This window comes from Fistularia commersonii, chromosome 34 (genome assembly GCF_037954325.1).
Source record: "Fistularia commersonii isolate RoL2024-O1a breed Wild chromosome 34, RoL_Fcom_v1.0, whole genome shotgun sequence".
In the NCBI taxonomy this organism is placed as follows: Eukaryota; Metazoa; Chordata; class Actinopteri; order Syngnathiformes; family Fistulariidae; genus Fistularia; species Fistularia commersonii.
The window spans coordinates 10,295,809-10,311,703 of record NC_141317.1 but is presented as its reverse complement, the minus strand read 5'-3'; the positions used below and the strand labels follow the sequence as shown (position 1 = coordinate 10,311,703).

At 49.5% G+C, this 15,895-nt stretch overlaps 1 protein-coding gene across 1 annotated transcript in view; it reads left to right on the top strand.

The window, feature by feature from the left end:
- LOC147214581 (cadherin-4-like) overlaps nucleotides 1–15,895 on the top strand; it is a 227,971-nt gene that overhangs the window by 173,440 nt on the left and 38,636 nt on the right. Inside the window, exons 6-7 of the mRNA XM_086141303.1 lie at nucleotides 9,729–9,884; nucleotides 14,357–14,501. Coding sequence (XP_085997429.1) covers nucleotides 9,729–9,884; nucleotides 14,357–14,501 — 301 coding nt within the window. The remainder of the gene's footprint in view (nucleotides 1–9,728; nucleotides 9,885–14,356; nucleotides 14,502–15,895) is intronic.

Here is a 15,895-nt window from a genome sequence, read left to right as displayed (position 1 = left end):
TTCCTCCCGCCGTCCAAACACAAGCAGGAGCTTCACTGGAGACCCCAAGTTGTCCAGATGAGTTAATGGTTCTTGCACTACGACATCTCCAGACGGCAAGGTTAGCGGTATCGAAAACGAAGGAATGAATTTTTCAGATTAAGAGGAACATCTTCTCCTTTTTGATAGCAAGCATTTTCCCGAAAATCCACCGGTATCGTCCTCGGTCGGTCGCAGGAGTCCATGTATCTGCTCAGGGGGAAGTAGAAGGAACATTTGAAGGCGCCGCTGTTACGGCGAACATCAGACGTGAACGTCGGTCACCTCCGTCTCCACCTGCTGAGTCCTGCCCTCCCCGACCGCTGTGAGACATAATGGACAAGCAGAGCGTTGATGGAGGCTCTCCAGGTCCACCATCAGCCTGGATCTCGCTCATTGGATAAATCTCCACGCCGCTCACGAGCCCCCTCAGCTTTGTGAATCGCCCGCAGCTCCGTCACGGCGGGCGCCGCCCGACAACCGCCGGCGTTTCCACGCGACGGAGAGCCGGGATGAAGGAAGAATCCGGAACGGAGCGTCGCGTGAGCGCTGAGCTTTCCACGAGGCCGAGCACCTCGCCTGGTTTGTTAAGAAACCCTGGCTTGTGTTCACATCGCGGCAATCCAGGGTTCCTGTTTATTTGATCTGATGTCTGAATGCGCTGAAATTTGGCCGGCGTGCATTGCAGATTAGCCGCTTTGACTTATGATGTGATTTAATTTCAAGAACTGTCTCTTATTACTCGGCGTTTTATCTGTTTTTTTTTTCTTAATTAGCGCCGTGCTAATGTTTTTTTGCGGGGGGGCGTTAATGTGACTCTTTGATTTTTTTTTTTGTCTGGAAAAATAATTAGGCGGCATCGTAATGGAGTAACATCGAATCGATCAGGGTGGATTTGCAGTTTTGCCCGCCGTGGCTCCCATTGCTTCTCTGCAGAAGAAGGAGCTCCTGTGAGCTCCTGTCTCGTTGTCAACAGACCAAATCACAGATTCATTATTTCCTTTTTGGGCAACAAATAAACGGCAGGGAGTTTGAGAAACCCGGGTGGGTTCCCCACTCAGTGGGCGGCTTCGGGTCGGGCGACTCGTCTGATCGGACACTCGGTTGTGGATCAGTTCTGATGTGGCCCTTGTCGGTATGCTTCACCAAGGGTACGGCCTCTTCCGAGGCACACCGGAGTCTTGTACATCCATCCAACCATTCGTTTATCCATTCATACCCAGAAGATGAGGTTCCGGCAGGCTCCACAGTAAAGGAGATAGGTGAGGAGCTCGGTCATCCAGGAAGTGGAGTGGAACCACCAGAGGAGGCGGCTCCATCTGGTCGGTATGCCTCCCGGAGGCTTCCCTGCCGAGGCGTTCCGGTAGATGTCACCGCCGGGAGGAGGTCCAGGTGAAGATCCAGGGCGCGCTGGAGGGACCGTGTCCCGGGCTGGACTGAGGACACCTCTGGATCCCTCCAGAAGACCTGGTCCAGGTGGTGGGAGAGAGGAGAGGGAAGAAGGAAGTCGGGGTTCCTCTGCTTTAGCTGCTGCCCCAAGATCCCATAGGTTATTGTCCCATAGGTTGAGAGAAGAAGGCGTGTAAAACAATGTGAAGCCCGAACCTGAACTCCAGCTAGTAGTTGTTCTAACTGTGATTATTGTCTGCAGTATCTTCCTTGAAGTTATGACCTTTTATGGTTGTGTAAATGACTGTGCATGTTATGGACATGTCGCGCCGCCAAGGAGGGCCTCTCCTTCTCCACACCCGTTATATTTCATTTTATTTTCCTTTTCTTAATTTATTTCCCATTTTCAGTTTATGCGGACAATCAAGTCCTAATGCCGAGAACCTGTCGGGGAAATCCATAAGTGCGAGGACTCATTCGGAGTTAATCCAAGGATTTTATTTAAAAGATAAACAGGAACGTATTTGCGCCGTGCCCGTGGCCCTAATAGGTCGTTATCTGAGGCCCGGTAGAAATAAAACAAAAGCAAATAATTACATCTCCATTATAGAGACACTTTGCGGAGTCCTTTTCGCTGCCGGCCTGGAGCGTTCCCATCCGTCCGGTGCAAAGGTCCGCCGTCGCAATCACAGGGTCATAACAACCACTCCGACTTCTGCCCCGACATTTTCTGGTCTTCTTGAGTCGACCGGCTGCCGAGAAGCTCCTTCCGCCCGTCCAGGACGGTCCTGCCGACTTCCTCGCTCCTCCGGGTGTGTGTGAGTTGCCGAGCAACGCCAGCCTTCTTCTTCAAACCTCACCGGGTGTTTATTTGCAATCACACCTCTTTGAACCTCCTCTGTGACAGTTCCAGTGAACAACCACCAGTTTTATCTCATGGAATCTAAACCAGCCCCTTTTATCGGCTAATCTGTGATAGAATATCGATCGAGCGGCACACACTTGACCATGGAACCGCTTGTCTGTAAAATGTCCAATTATTTTTAAGCCTCTGAAAATGACGGAGGGAAAAAAGCCGACATCACTCGGTGCGAAATTTCGTCGAACCCTTTGAGGTTCCACAAGTGGAAGTCCACAGTTGGAGGTGCATCTTCTCCAGGGGTCCTGGCTGGAGGTAACTCCACCGGCACTGCGAGGAACACCCGATGCCAGGACCGTCAAACGAACATACATTTGATCAGATTAATCGTGTCATTGCAGATCAATTTAGATTAATCGCGATTAATACCAATTTATTTTAATACCTACATCGTTAACGTGGGTTTAAACCAAACCGACCGCATTTACAAATCACATCTCATTTAATTTAATCTTATCTCCATGGTAACGCAGCCCTCTTCCATCCAGCTACTCAGAGGGTTCGTCCAACAAAGTCCTCACGGGCAGCAAGGCGGTACTTCAAACAGGAAGTGCTTCAGAAAGGAATATTACTTCCTGTAGAGTGTGACGACTTCTTCGTGTCGCTCCGTCGTCCCTTTGGGTTCGTTCAGACTCTTCCTATCGAGAGGTGCTTTCGCACAGTAGCAACTTCTTGCAGTTCCGAAAACTTTGTCAGGAACGAGGCCGAGAGGAACCAAGGAACCGTGGACCATCTCAGCTCTGACTCGGGCCTTTTTTTGCTTCCGAAGGAATTCATAGCCGTTTGGTGATTGGTGGAACTCATAAGCCCCGTTCCAGAAACTTCTCGTCCACTGCAGAGCAGCATCAAAAGCAATCCCGGTCGCTGGTCGGATGTTTTCTTGGGACAAAAGGAAGGAGTAATGGAGGGTCAAAGATGTCCAAGCTCTCCATGTCCTGCTGCAGCTTAGAGGGGTTTCCTGGGCTCACAGAGGAACAGCTACATTTTCACCAGAATAAGTGCGGGGTTAGCTAGCGGCTAACGGGGTTGCAGCGCAGGGAGAAGATACAAACACTCCAACCATGCGATGGAACGTGAATATTATTCCATGAACGCTGTGGCAGCTTCCACCTTCATGGTGTCCACGTCCTCCTCTTCTTCTTCTTCGTCTTCTTTGCTGGGGAGCTGAAGGTGCAGGTCTCAGCGCTCCCGATCATGGTCCCTCAAAGCCTGAGGGGATGCACAACTAGAAGGTTCTACTTGGAACACAATTTGGACGGAGCGTTCTTGGATGCAAATGAAGCCGGTCGTCCAGTTAACCGGTGTTACATCAAAACGCAGGAAAATGGAGGTTAGGGAGGGATCAGGTTCTGGCTCCTGGACCAGAACCGCGTCTGAGACGGAAGACCTCGGCATCTTTGGGTCTAAAGTAGATTTTCCAGGCGCTGATCGTCGTTCCAGATCAGAAGCAGCGCCCCCCTCTGGCAGCTGGGGCGACGTATATTCAGGGATTCTGTTCTGCTTTTTTCTTGTTTTCCCCGCAAAGATGCGCCGGCACGATAATTCCTCATTTGATTTCATTTTTACGGCGGCAAACGGCAGCCGAGTTCGGCGATAAGATCTCCTCCAGAGCCAGACGAGCGGCGGCTAATGGACGGAATCGCTTTGATCCGTCGACAAATGTCTCATTTAGACGGCGTCTGGTTTCGGGACGCGGGAGGAAACGGCCGTGACGGGCCGGCTCCTCGCCGTCGATCCGCTCGGCGCTGCCGCGTGAATGCGTACGTACACCAGAACGCCATCCAGGGTTTTTTAAGCGTTATTAAAATGCTGAACGGTAAACGTTCTCCGCTCATTAAAGCTCCTTCATCACCTCGCGCTTTCAAAGCCTTTGCACTGGATCTCATTCACCCTTTAACACATCCACGGCAGCTGAAGGCGCCAACCAGGATGGGAAGCTCTTTGCTATTTTGCACTAAATGGAGGTGCATGTGTGTGTGTGTGTGTGTAAAAGTCACAGACGGAAGATTTTTTTCCACTTTTTTATTAATGGAAGGAGGAAAAAAAAGAAGAAAATGTGCTTTTAAGCATTTATGAGAAGGTCTGAGCCCTCCATCCTTTCGCCTGCCGTATTCACAAACCAGCAGTGCCTGTTGGGCGCTATACCGTGTTATACCTTAATTCATAACATTGCGTTGCAGCTTATGTTACACACAGGAGGCAGAAACTAGTGTGTCACGTGTGATTTATTCCTGGAATACACAACTAAATACGTTTTAGTCAGAGTGGCGAGTGACTGCTGGAAGCCTGACGCCGACAACCGCTGTTTGTGCGCGAGGCTTGAGCAGTCAACGTCTTATGACAAGAGCTAACGGTAACTTTTGCTAGCGCCGGTTAGCGATGACTCTAATAACGTAAAACACACAACAACATTGGTTCCACCACCCAAAACGTCTCCTTCAACCCATAAACTCCCACACCGATGCTACATATACGACTACCTGGACGCTCAACCCACCTGGAATACACAAGTTAATACGTTTCAGTCAGAGCGGCGAGTGACGGCGTGAAGCCTGACGCCGTCAACCGCTGTTTGTGCGCGAGGCTCGAGCCGTCGACCACCCGCTGTTGTGTCACTACCGCCACCCCCGGTCAAAGTAAGAACTGCAACAGCGTCAGTTTAAACTTTTCCAGCATAGTGTGGGTGTGTGCCATCTGAAATCAAACAACAATATACACACAAAACAAAAATGTCGGATGGGTGTCTCCACGGGTGTCTCCACATCCAACTTTACCAATCCAACTATCAAAATAGTCCTGGGTGCCACACCGACAAACCAGTTTTCGATCGAATTTTGAATCGAGCTGAGAACGAGCCTCGGCGCGCCAACAATCTCATGGGCTTTCTGGGTCGCAACATCGTAGGGTCGTGGCTGTCGTGCGTGCCGCTCCGTGTTGTGTCAATGGTTTAAGGCTTTTTTTGTGATTTTTCAGCAAGCTAGCCCTCATGATGGCTCCAAAAAGTACTCGTTATAGTGGTGTGAAGAAGAAGTTAAGATTTTCAGTCGATCCGAAGAATGAAATAACAGCTAAACGAGAGAGTGTTGTGTTATAGATCTCTGCAAGCACCACGACACGGCTAAGAAGACCATCTGTACGATGCTGAAGAACAAAGATATGCTAAAGACAGCAGATGTGGCTAACAGAGCAACTACATGACAGAAGCAAAGGTCTCAGGTCTTAGAAGAAGAAGAAAAGTCATTGTTGGTTTGGATGAAAGACAGACAGCTTGCAGGAATTAGCGTTAGCGTTAGCATTAGCGTTAGGGTCAGTGCACGCGAGGGTCTCGTATGCCTGAGGGCTTTACTTTTGCTGATTTAGTGTCCAAGTGCTTGTGAGAAGAGAAAGAACAGCAGAAACACTGCAATAATTCAGGTCATCTTTAGTTCCTTTCTGTATTTTTGGCACAAGTGAACCCATAAAGAGGTTTCAAAAGAGTGCAGGATGTTTTGAGACCGGATCAGTGGGGTTTCCATCGATCTTAATGGAAAACACTGATTGGATTCCCAAACATTTGGCTTTGCAAACGGAGTCAAAGGAGGAATTGAATTGGTCGTCCGAGGTTCTGGTGTATTATATTACAGCCGCACGAGGGTGAGCGCTCTGGCTCGGCCTCTCGGCCATTTAAATTAAAGGAAAAAAAAAAAAAAACGCCCGTGTTTGGCTGGATTTTTTTTCTGGAAGCGGGGGAGGCGTCGGGGGAGGCGTCGGGGGGGGGGACCCCAAATGGAATTACGTGGAGCTATCGCTCGCTAACTGGCGAGGATTTATACGCCGCCGCCGCCGCCGAGGCCGGTGGATTGAAGTCATTTCATTTTTTTCACGCATGCCTCCCGTCCCCATGGAGACCCGAGGAGGAGGTTTGAGTGATGACAGGGTGAACCAAGGAGAGGAGAAAGAGGAGGCCGTCGCCAAACTGATGGCCTTTCCCTTTTTTTAGCGAAAAACACACACCTGAACTTTCAAAGATGGCCACCATCGTTTCCTGTCTGTTTAACCGACAGTACCCCGAAGAAGAACCCAAAAAGGGTGTGTATGTGTGTGTGTGCGTGTGTGTGTGTGTGTGTGTGTGTGTGTGTGTGTGTGCTGATAATCGTGTTTTAAGCGACGGCGTGGTGCCGGGTTGATTTCAATTTCATCCTGTAATTAATTCTTAAGGATATTTACGCGTCCTTTTTGGTCTGTTGTTTATTTAGACCGACCGTCAGCATGGGATTATTACAATTTATTTCTGTGTGTGTCTTTCCTCCTCTCTGTCTGACACACACACACACACACACACACACACACACACACACACTGAGTGCATCATGAGAACATGTTAATTGTTTTATACCAAAATAAACTTCACACAGACCATTTATTATTATTAATAATCTTATTTCGGGGTAATGCGCAGCCCAAAGGCAGACGTCATGACTGATATCCAACGCATGGCCGGCTCATTCCTTCATTCATTCATTCGTTCATTCCTTCATTCATTCATTTGTTCATTCATTCATTCGTTCGTTCATTCATTCGTTCATTCATTCGTTCATTCATTCGTTCACTCATTCATTTGTTCATTCATTGGTCCATTCATTCATTCCTTCATTCATTCATTCGTTCATTCATTGGTTCATTCATTCGTTCATTCATTCCTTCATTCCTTCCTTCCTTCCTTCCTTCCTTCATTCATTCATTCATTCGTTCATTCATTCATTCGTTCACTCATTCGTTCATTCATTTGTTCATTCGTTCATTCATTCGTTCATTCATTCATTCCTTCATTCATTCATTCGTTCATTCATTCATTCGTTCATTCATTCGTTCATTCATCCCCGCCTCTCCTGCCGTCTAAAACGTCCTTTTTTCAGGATCCCTTCCATGTTTTTATTCATGAGACCCCTGATGTTGGATCATCCTGGGCAGCTGGACGTCTTCCTCTGCTTTTGTCAGTAACATCAGGTCTTCTCCTTCCAGGTGTCGAAGGAGAGTTTTAAATTGGTTTCTCAACCTGTGTGTGTGTGTGTGTGTGTGTGTGTGTGTGTGTCGTGGGTGATTGAGTTTTCGAGGTTAGAACTCTGAAGAAACCTAAATTTCAAGCACTTTTGTTCTGAATGTGGGAAACGGCGTCCAGCACCTCCTCCTCCTCCTCCTCACAGCCAGAAGGTGGTCGGATTCCCAACCATCTGGGATCTTTCCTTTGTGTCTCCATGTTCTCCTGGTGTCTGTTTGAGGTTCCTCAGGGTTCTCCGGGTTCCTCCCACTGTCCAAACACATGATGGAGGTTCACTGGAGACCCCAAGTTGTCAAGACGTGTGAATGGTTCTTGCGCTACGACATCTCCGGCCCAAACACATGATGGAGGTTCACTGGAGGCCCTGTATTGTCCAACGGTGTGAATGAGAGGGTGGATGGTTATGTGTCTCCATGTGGCCCCGTGATGGATCCTGGAAGAACCTCATCTCACTGGATTTCAGCTGGTTGTAGGTGGAACACAGAATGAATGAACGAATGAATTCGGGAATTTATGATGCAGTGCTTTCACTCACCTAAACCCAGGTAGAAATTTCAATGAATAAATGTAATTTAATGTGTGTGTGTGTGTGTGTGTGTGTGTGTGTGTGTGTGTGCTTGCATGCACACCATTATGCTTCAGCCATTTTGTCTGATGGGCCCGGCTGGGATCCTGGCTCTCTTTGGGCTGGTATTTAGTCGTCACGTTGCAAACCCGCCTCCAATCAGCCAATCAGCCTCCATTACCGAGCTCTCCCGTCCAAATCCCCGCTGAGTGCACGGCTCGTCCTCGCCACAAAGGCAGTTTAACCAAAACGCAGGCCCATTTCCTCGCGGGCGCCATTTCCTCTCCCGGATATTAGACGGACCCCATTTTACCTTTTCACACCTCCGACCGGCGCATTTCTGCCTCCATGGAAAAGTGTGTGTCTCTGTTTACATGTTTACATGTTCACATGTGTGTGTGTTTGTGTTCCAACTAATCACACAACAATTACAACCTCGCACTTTCATTCCCCCCAAATCTAGTTGTGGTGTTTCTTCTGCACACGGCGGCGGCGGCGGCGGCGGCGGCGGCGGCGGCGGCGGGCTCGTCGCTCCAAATCACCACCTGCCCATCAAAGTTAACAGTGAATCATTTCTACTTTTATTTTCAAGCAGCTCAATTCTGGCAAATGCACGCCGCGCCACACCCTACACACACACACACACACACACATACACACACACACACAGGCACACACACCGCCCCCCCCCTGGCAGCAGCTCTAATGCAATCCAGGTATGCTGCGGCTGGAAATGCCAAGTTGTGATGAATGTGTGTGTGTGTGTTTGTTTGTGTGTGAGGGCTTGCATGCCCTCGCCGTCCTCTTTGCGTCTCGGTGTGTATGTGTGTGTGTGTGTGTGTGTGTGAGAATAATATGCAATATCAAGTTCCCTCAGGTGACTGTGCTAGAACAGGCTTACTCACCACCGGGGCCGCGGAGTAAGAAAAACAAGAAAACAAAACAAACAAAAACGAAAAGTGGCTTCGCACAACAAGGTTTAACAAACTGGGGATTTCAGAAGTTTTTTTAAAGTTTTTCATTTAAAGGGAGACTTTAGGCAGCAGAGGAAGCGTCCGTGGCCGGCAGAGACAGAACCTTCCAAACCCTCATCCCTCCGCCAGGCCTGCGGCGGCAGGTCGGCGTGACGGCGCCGCCGGAAAGTCGATGGCGTCGCGGCGACTTGTTTACGGTGCTTTGTGCCCGGACGCCCGCGGAGATCCAGACCTTTGTGTTCCCAAGGTCCTGAGGAGGAAGGCTGGAGGCCGGAGGCTTTTTCTTCTCCTGCAGATGCGACGGCTCTGCCGAGCCGCTCGGCCAAAGCTGAGGACGCCTTATTGTGTTATTTCAAACTTTTTTAAAGATTCTCGGCGAAGCGGCGGGGAGAGATTCTGCCAGACGGACACAAGGTCCCCTGGTTGGATGTGTGGAGTCTCCATGTTCTCCTCAGGGTTCTCCGGTTCCTCACGCAGTCCAAACACATGCAGGAGGTTCACGGAGACCCGCGCGATCCAGACATGTGAATGAGAGGGTGAACGGTTGCATGTCTTGAATGAAATGGCGGTCTGAAGTGACCCGGCATTCAGGAGAAGGTCTGTGGAGGATCTCAGTCATCCAGGTCCTGATTCCAGTCTTCTTCCTCCTGGATGAAGGCTGAAACATCTGCAAGCGAAGAAATTCAAGTCCAATCGAACAAGAACAATTTTTTTTCTATCGCTTACTCTTTGAAATAATCCTGATTATTAATGAAGTTGTCGTGTGTGTGTGTTTGTTTTGTGTGTGTGTGTGTGTGTGTGTGTGTGTTCTTTCCGACACTGCAGATCCGTTCGGACCAGGACCAGGACATCTCCATCCGATACAGCATCACCGGGGTGGGAGCGGATCAGCCGCCCAACGAGGTGTTCAACATCGACCCGGTGCTGGGAAAGATGTTCGTCACCAAACCCCTCGACCGAGAACACCGCTCGTCCTACCACGTGAGTCTCACACACACACACACACACACACACACACACACACACACACAACAGCGGAGATCAGCTATTCTCCATGTTCTGCATCCCGCGGAGCAAATGATGTTGCACCAAAGAGCTGCATGTATGTGCCGGTCGACCTTTGAAGAAAAGCATACAGGTGAACGCTTCCCGTGGACCTTCTGCGAAAGGTCTTGTTGGAGCGAAATGAGAGTCTGCGGATGCGATAAATTACCACCAGGCTCCGAGTCGGATTCTTTTTTTTTTCCCTCCTCGCTTTTCCCGCTCTAAACAGTCGCCGTGGAGAGCGTGAAGGTGAGTGTGTGGATGCTTAGCCGAGGACTCGGGGCAGATGGGAGGCTTTTACAACCTTCACTTCGAGTGAAAGGAAGCTTCCGCGGAACCGCGAGCAGAGCTGCGTTCCTGGGAAAGACGCCCGCTCCAACAAATACCGCGGTCGGACCCTTAAGATACGAGTTTAATTCCTTCCACGAGTCGGTTTGTATGTGGATTTTTTTCGTGTCTTCAATGAATTTTCAGAAGAACTTTCTCGCCTCTGCCGACTCACATTTTAAATCCCGATATATAGAGCGCGCTTTCTCACGGCGTTATGGTCTCGCCAGCGATCTCTTTCTCGATTTTGCGACATAATAGATAGATATGGGTCACACAGACACCGCGCTCTTGCTTTGCTGTTATTTCGTGCTTCATTTCCATAGAAAACATCTTCCACTTGCTTCCTTCAGACCAATGATGATTATTGAAAAAGCACAAATATATAAAGTGATGCCACACAAGAGAAGGAACACGGCAGCAGATATGCGTTCTGTATCGTCTTCCTGGACCAAGTGTTGGAGGGGATGCTGGAGGCCGCTGGGCGTTCTCAAGGCTTCAGAAGATGCAGCGGCGTCATGGAGGTGTGGGAACTGACTTGTACCCTGTCGGTTTGTCACATTTTCATTTTCCCGCTCTTGTATTCATATCATGAAATTTTTTTCATATTCCAAGGATAAAACTTGCTTGAATTGCGCTTCCTATCTTAAGAAATTGTATATAAATGATTTGTATCTTAAGGGGCCCCTGTGCCTCTGGTACTACCACTCCTGCTGCTACTCCGACACAACTACCTCAACAACTATGATTGCTTCTACAAACCCTCCACCCCACGCCGCTGTTAGTCCACGAGTCTCCACTTGGATGGACCTGTGCACTGGACCACATTCACCCTTTCACACACCGACGGCAGTAGATTTTCCACGCAAGCTGCTCACCGGACGGTCAGGAGCGACTTGCCCAAAGACTCTTTGGCACCCAGATGGAAAGAACCAGGGGACGGACAACCACGACAACAACTACTGCAATCCTCTTACCGTGTCACCTAAGAGCGCTGCTGCTATGACTCTGGCTACTGTGAGGAGCAGGGGAACAAACCCGTCCATTGGAGGGAGGCCTACGCCACCAATAACACCACGACTGCAATACTACTGCTACTACAACTGTTGCTATTACTATGATACTAGCGAAGCAGAGCTTCCCTGCAAGGTTCTAACCAGACCATCTGGAGCGACGAGGTGGCTCAGTGCCTTGCCCGGGGTATGCTTGACCCGCATCTCGGTGGACGATCCGTCCCACTTCTTCCTCTCTCTTCTGTTGATGTTCTGTGAGGCTTGTCTTCCCGCATCAGTTCGGTAATAAGCGTCAGGCGCTGCTGAGGTAGGATTGGACGAAAAGGTGCTCACGTCGAGGCCGTGAGAGCAAACGCCGATGTTTTCAACAGCGACTTTCGTTTTCCTGGGTTTCCGTACAAACGGCGGCATCTGAGCACGGAATTAGACGACGTCATCTATGGGGATGCATCCCGATGAGGAAAAGCAAAACTCTTTAACCTTCTCTTATCTCCATCAAGATGTCGCCTCCCCGTCGAACGCGGTTCCCTCCACGCGCCTTTTCAAGATAATACCTTTAATATGGGCCCGCAATTCTATTTTCACCTTCTTTAAACACGACGGCAATCTCTGCGTCTGGCCGTTATTGCATTAGGATGCACGTGGAACGAAGGGCCGAGGCTCCTCGCCCGCCGCGGCCGGCTCGGATATATCGAGCCGCGCCGCCATCTGAAATGCAAAATAAAACAGTCAAATTAACCTCGGGGAAGAACCTGGAGGCTCTCCTTGAGAGGAGACGCAGAATTGAAGGCAGATGGCGAGGAGGAAGATGATGGGCAGCGCCGGAGAGGATCCTCGCCTCTCCGAGGAGCCGATGCTCCGGATTCCATTTCCTGCTGCAATGCGCCCGCGGGCTACTTCGGCCGGCTCCGGCGCCGTTGCAACGGCGTGGAAATGTTCACTGGGATCGGAGTACACTTCCTCCTCTTCCCTCTCCTCCGCATGTGAAAAACAGGAAGTCTAGAATTTTTTCTTCTGGGGTTTCAACCTGACTTTTTGACTTTTCCTGTTTGAAGGAAAAGTCAAAAATCGGACCTCCTCCCGCCTGCTAATGAAGGAGCCACATTTCAATGATACCGATCTTTTATTTGCATAATGTCGGCGGGTCGGGCGTTCCGAATCGAGATGAAGATTACTTTCCGTTTATTTTCATCTTTACCATTATACAAACTAAACATCCACACCGGTTCCATCTGACAGGAGGAGCCGCTGAATAAACCATGCTCGGGGATATAAACATCCCCGGGTCGGGCGCGGGGAATTACGCCGGCTTTAGAGAGAATCAAGGAGTTCATGTTGGATCAGTCTGTCTGGTAAACCTTCGCCTGGAAAAAAAAAAAGACAAAAAAAACGAGGATCCAAACACAACACTTCCTTCATCATCCAGTCGTTTTATTTCCTCACATTTACATTCATTCCATTCTTTCTTCTCAGAATGCAACCCGGACTGGTTTCGCGGCACGTATTGATTTTCATAATAACTCCATGTCCAAACTTTGTGAGGAATCCTCGTCGGTGAGTCCATTGATCTGCGAGCGGCTGAGCCGAATTCGTGATGAGCTGACAGTTATTTGCGAATTCAGCGGGGAAAGCGCAGGACTTTCTTTCAAGCGAAAAAAAAAAAAAACAGGTGTGGATGTCGGCCCGGGATCCGGCGGCGGATTCAGACACCCTGCCTTTATGCCAGACCCAGTTCCCAACAGAACGGGTTGCGGGATTTTGTGCCTGAGATAAGAAGCCAGCAGAAGCGGCGTTCTTCCCCAGGCGCCATTTTGTAGTTTTACATTTTTGGACGTGTTTCTGAAACTTGTGTAACTTGAGATTGTGTAACTTGGTGTCGTGCATTTTGAATAGTGAGCCGGATTCACTGTTTTGCTAGCGTCGGTCCCGCGCGGCAGCGGGATTCTCTATTTCTTACGAGCTCGGGCGTCACCGGGGGCTGACGTTTGCTAGTAGCGTTTCTTTATCTAGGGCTTAGACGTATAAAAGCTACCGCAAGAAGCGACGGCTCGGTCGCCAAAAGTCTAGGCGACCGAGACGTCACTTCTCGTCCCTTCAGGCTCGGGCGCAGGGTCGTCCTGGCCGCTGACGTCTCTTCTCCACGTGGCCATACCGCCAAAAACAGACCTCATCCATTTTGTAAGAGATTGGGAACTCTCCCGTGGCTTCCACCACATCTTCTTTTCTGGCGAACCGTGTTGGACCAGGTACTCAAGAGAGGAGGTGCTTCCGCACTGCATGTAACGCCTGCTGGTGCTTGACGGTTGCAGGCCAACGTTCAGAGCCATGTAAGGGCAACCGGGCGCACAGCGAATATTTGCCTTCAAGCTGACAGGTGCCTCCATTTCACACGGCCCTGGACATCTGAAAGGGTGTCCTTGTTGGTACTAAACCTTATTGAGGTTGCTGTTGGCGACCGTCTGGATTCCACGTATTCCGTCTTTTGCATTTTCCCCCCGGAGCACCGGGATGTTGCAAGCTTGGTGTCCCAATGTTGCTCTTGATCTTGAAGACCTAGCATGTAGCGGTGCCCGCGGGTCTGTCCAATGGACCAATGGACCCCCGGAGCACGGCCACTCCGACAGGGGAAGCGGTCCAGGGCGAACCCCGCCTCTCGCCCGGTAACATAGCCTTGCTATGTTAGCAAGGCCTTGATATGATAGCCTTGCTAAGCGGAACAGATCGTGAATGAACAACTTCAGCATCAAACAGTCGAGCTGAAAAATACTAAAACTATCCACAACGACAAAGTGCCAAGTCCTTATTATCGTTTTGTTTTATTTTATTCTGTTTATTTTCTCCTCATGACCACTCGTGTCCTCGCTCCTCCGAGGTCGAAGGTTCATATGATTCAATATGAGTTTAAATACACCAATTTGTCATGGGAGCGATACAATCTTGAGCCATCGAACACAACCTGAGGCAAAGCGAACGGGCTCCACGTCTGACCAGATCCAGACTCGCCATTTTCCATCTTTATCTCCTCCCGTGTAAATAATCACGGGCCGTGATCCGTCCTTTGTCTTCCAGCTGCGAGCGCACGCCGTGGACATGAACGGGAACCAGGTGGAGAACCCCATCGACCTCTACATCTTCGTCATCGACATGAACGACAACAGGCCCGAGTTCAAAAACCAGGTGTACAACGGCTCTGTGGACGAGGGCTCCAAACCAGGTACCGGTGTGTGGACGGATGGACGGATGGACGGATGGACGGATGGACGGATGGACGGATGGACGGATGGACAGATGGACGGATGGATGGATGGATGGAGATGGTGCTGGTTGGGCTATTTTGCACTGCTCGCACTCTCGGTGCACAAGAAAACCTATCCAGCGCAGTGAGCGCACTGCAAAGGAATTAGATATACAGTAAACCCTTGTTTTTTGCGGGGGTTACGTTCCAAAAAGAACCCGTGATATTCAAAATCCGTGAAGTAGAAACCTTTATTTTTTTTTACAATTATTATACAATTAAATACTCTATTATACATTGAAAAGAAAGACTCGAACTTGAAATTGCAAGAGAATCTGCACGTACGTCATGTAAATTTGTCAAGCTGTTTTACATACGTGTACATATTAAACTGCGACGTTATTGACGCACAGGTAGAGAAGAGGCAGAGTGACTTTTTAGCCAATCAGAATGCAGAACACAATGCGCCATGCAAATCCGTGAAGAAACCGTGAAAAGTAAAGCGCGTTATAGCGAGGGATCACTGTAAAACATTTTTGTCTGTATCACTTTGCTGTGTAACCGAGTGAGTGACGGCTGTCCAGCCAATCATGCGATACTTTGCAATCACGCTACGCAGCCAATCACGGCATTGACAGTATTTGCGCACGTGCTCCGCCCATACACGTTATATAACAATGATAACAGTGTGGCGGGGTTAAGGGACGCTAATGCTAACATGCTAACCCCTTATCAAGGCGAAAGTTGGACCAGAACGTGCAAATAGAAGAACCAGCGGTGAGACTGGGTGAGATTTTTTTCTTTTTCGAGTGAGAAAGATCCGCTCTGCAAAACGTGCAGCGAAGCTAAAGTAGTAGGCGACTTTTCTGATGGAAAAATATGGACTAAATGGAAGCTATGACTCCAGGTGTGATACTGGTGTGGCCACAGCGTGCACATCTAATGCTCCTCACTGTGGTCCTCAGTGTGCTCAGCGAGGTCGTCTGTACGCTCACACATGTGATCAATGAGAGGGAATATTACTCGTTGCTAGAAAATACTTGAAAATGTAAATGTAACGGGCGGTAGGGGGAAGGTCGGATCTTCTGGACTGGAACATCAGGGGAGCTTTCATTCCAACTGAGGCTCCAGGAGTGACTCTTGGACCATCTTCCATCCCTCCACCTCCAGTGGAGGCAGCAGCTGTGAAGGAGGAGGCCGGAGGGGAGGTTGAGGATTAAATGCACGGCGCCGGAGAGCCGCCGGGTCACTTTATCTCTCACCTCTGTGCTGAAAAAGAAAAAAACATTATTGAGATGAGCTGGGCACGTTTGTGTGTGTGTGTGTGTGTGTGTGTGATGGTGTGTGTGTTTGCAGGCATTCATTTTGCAAGA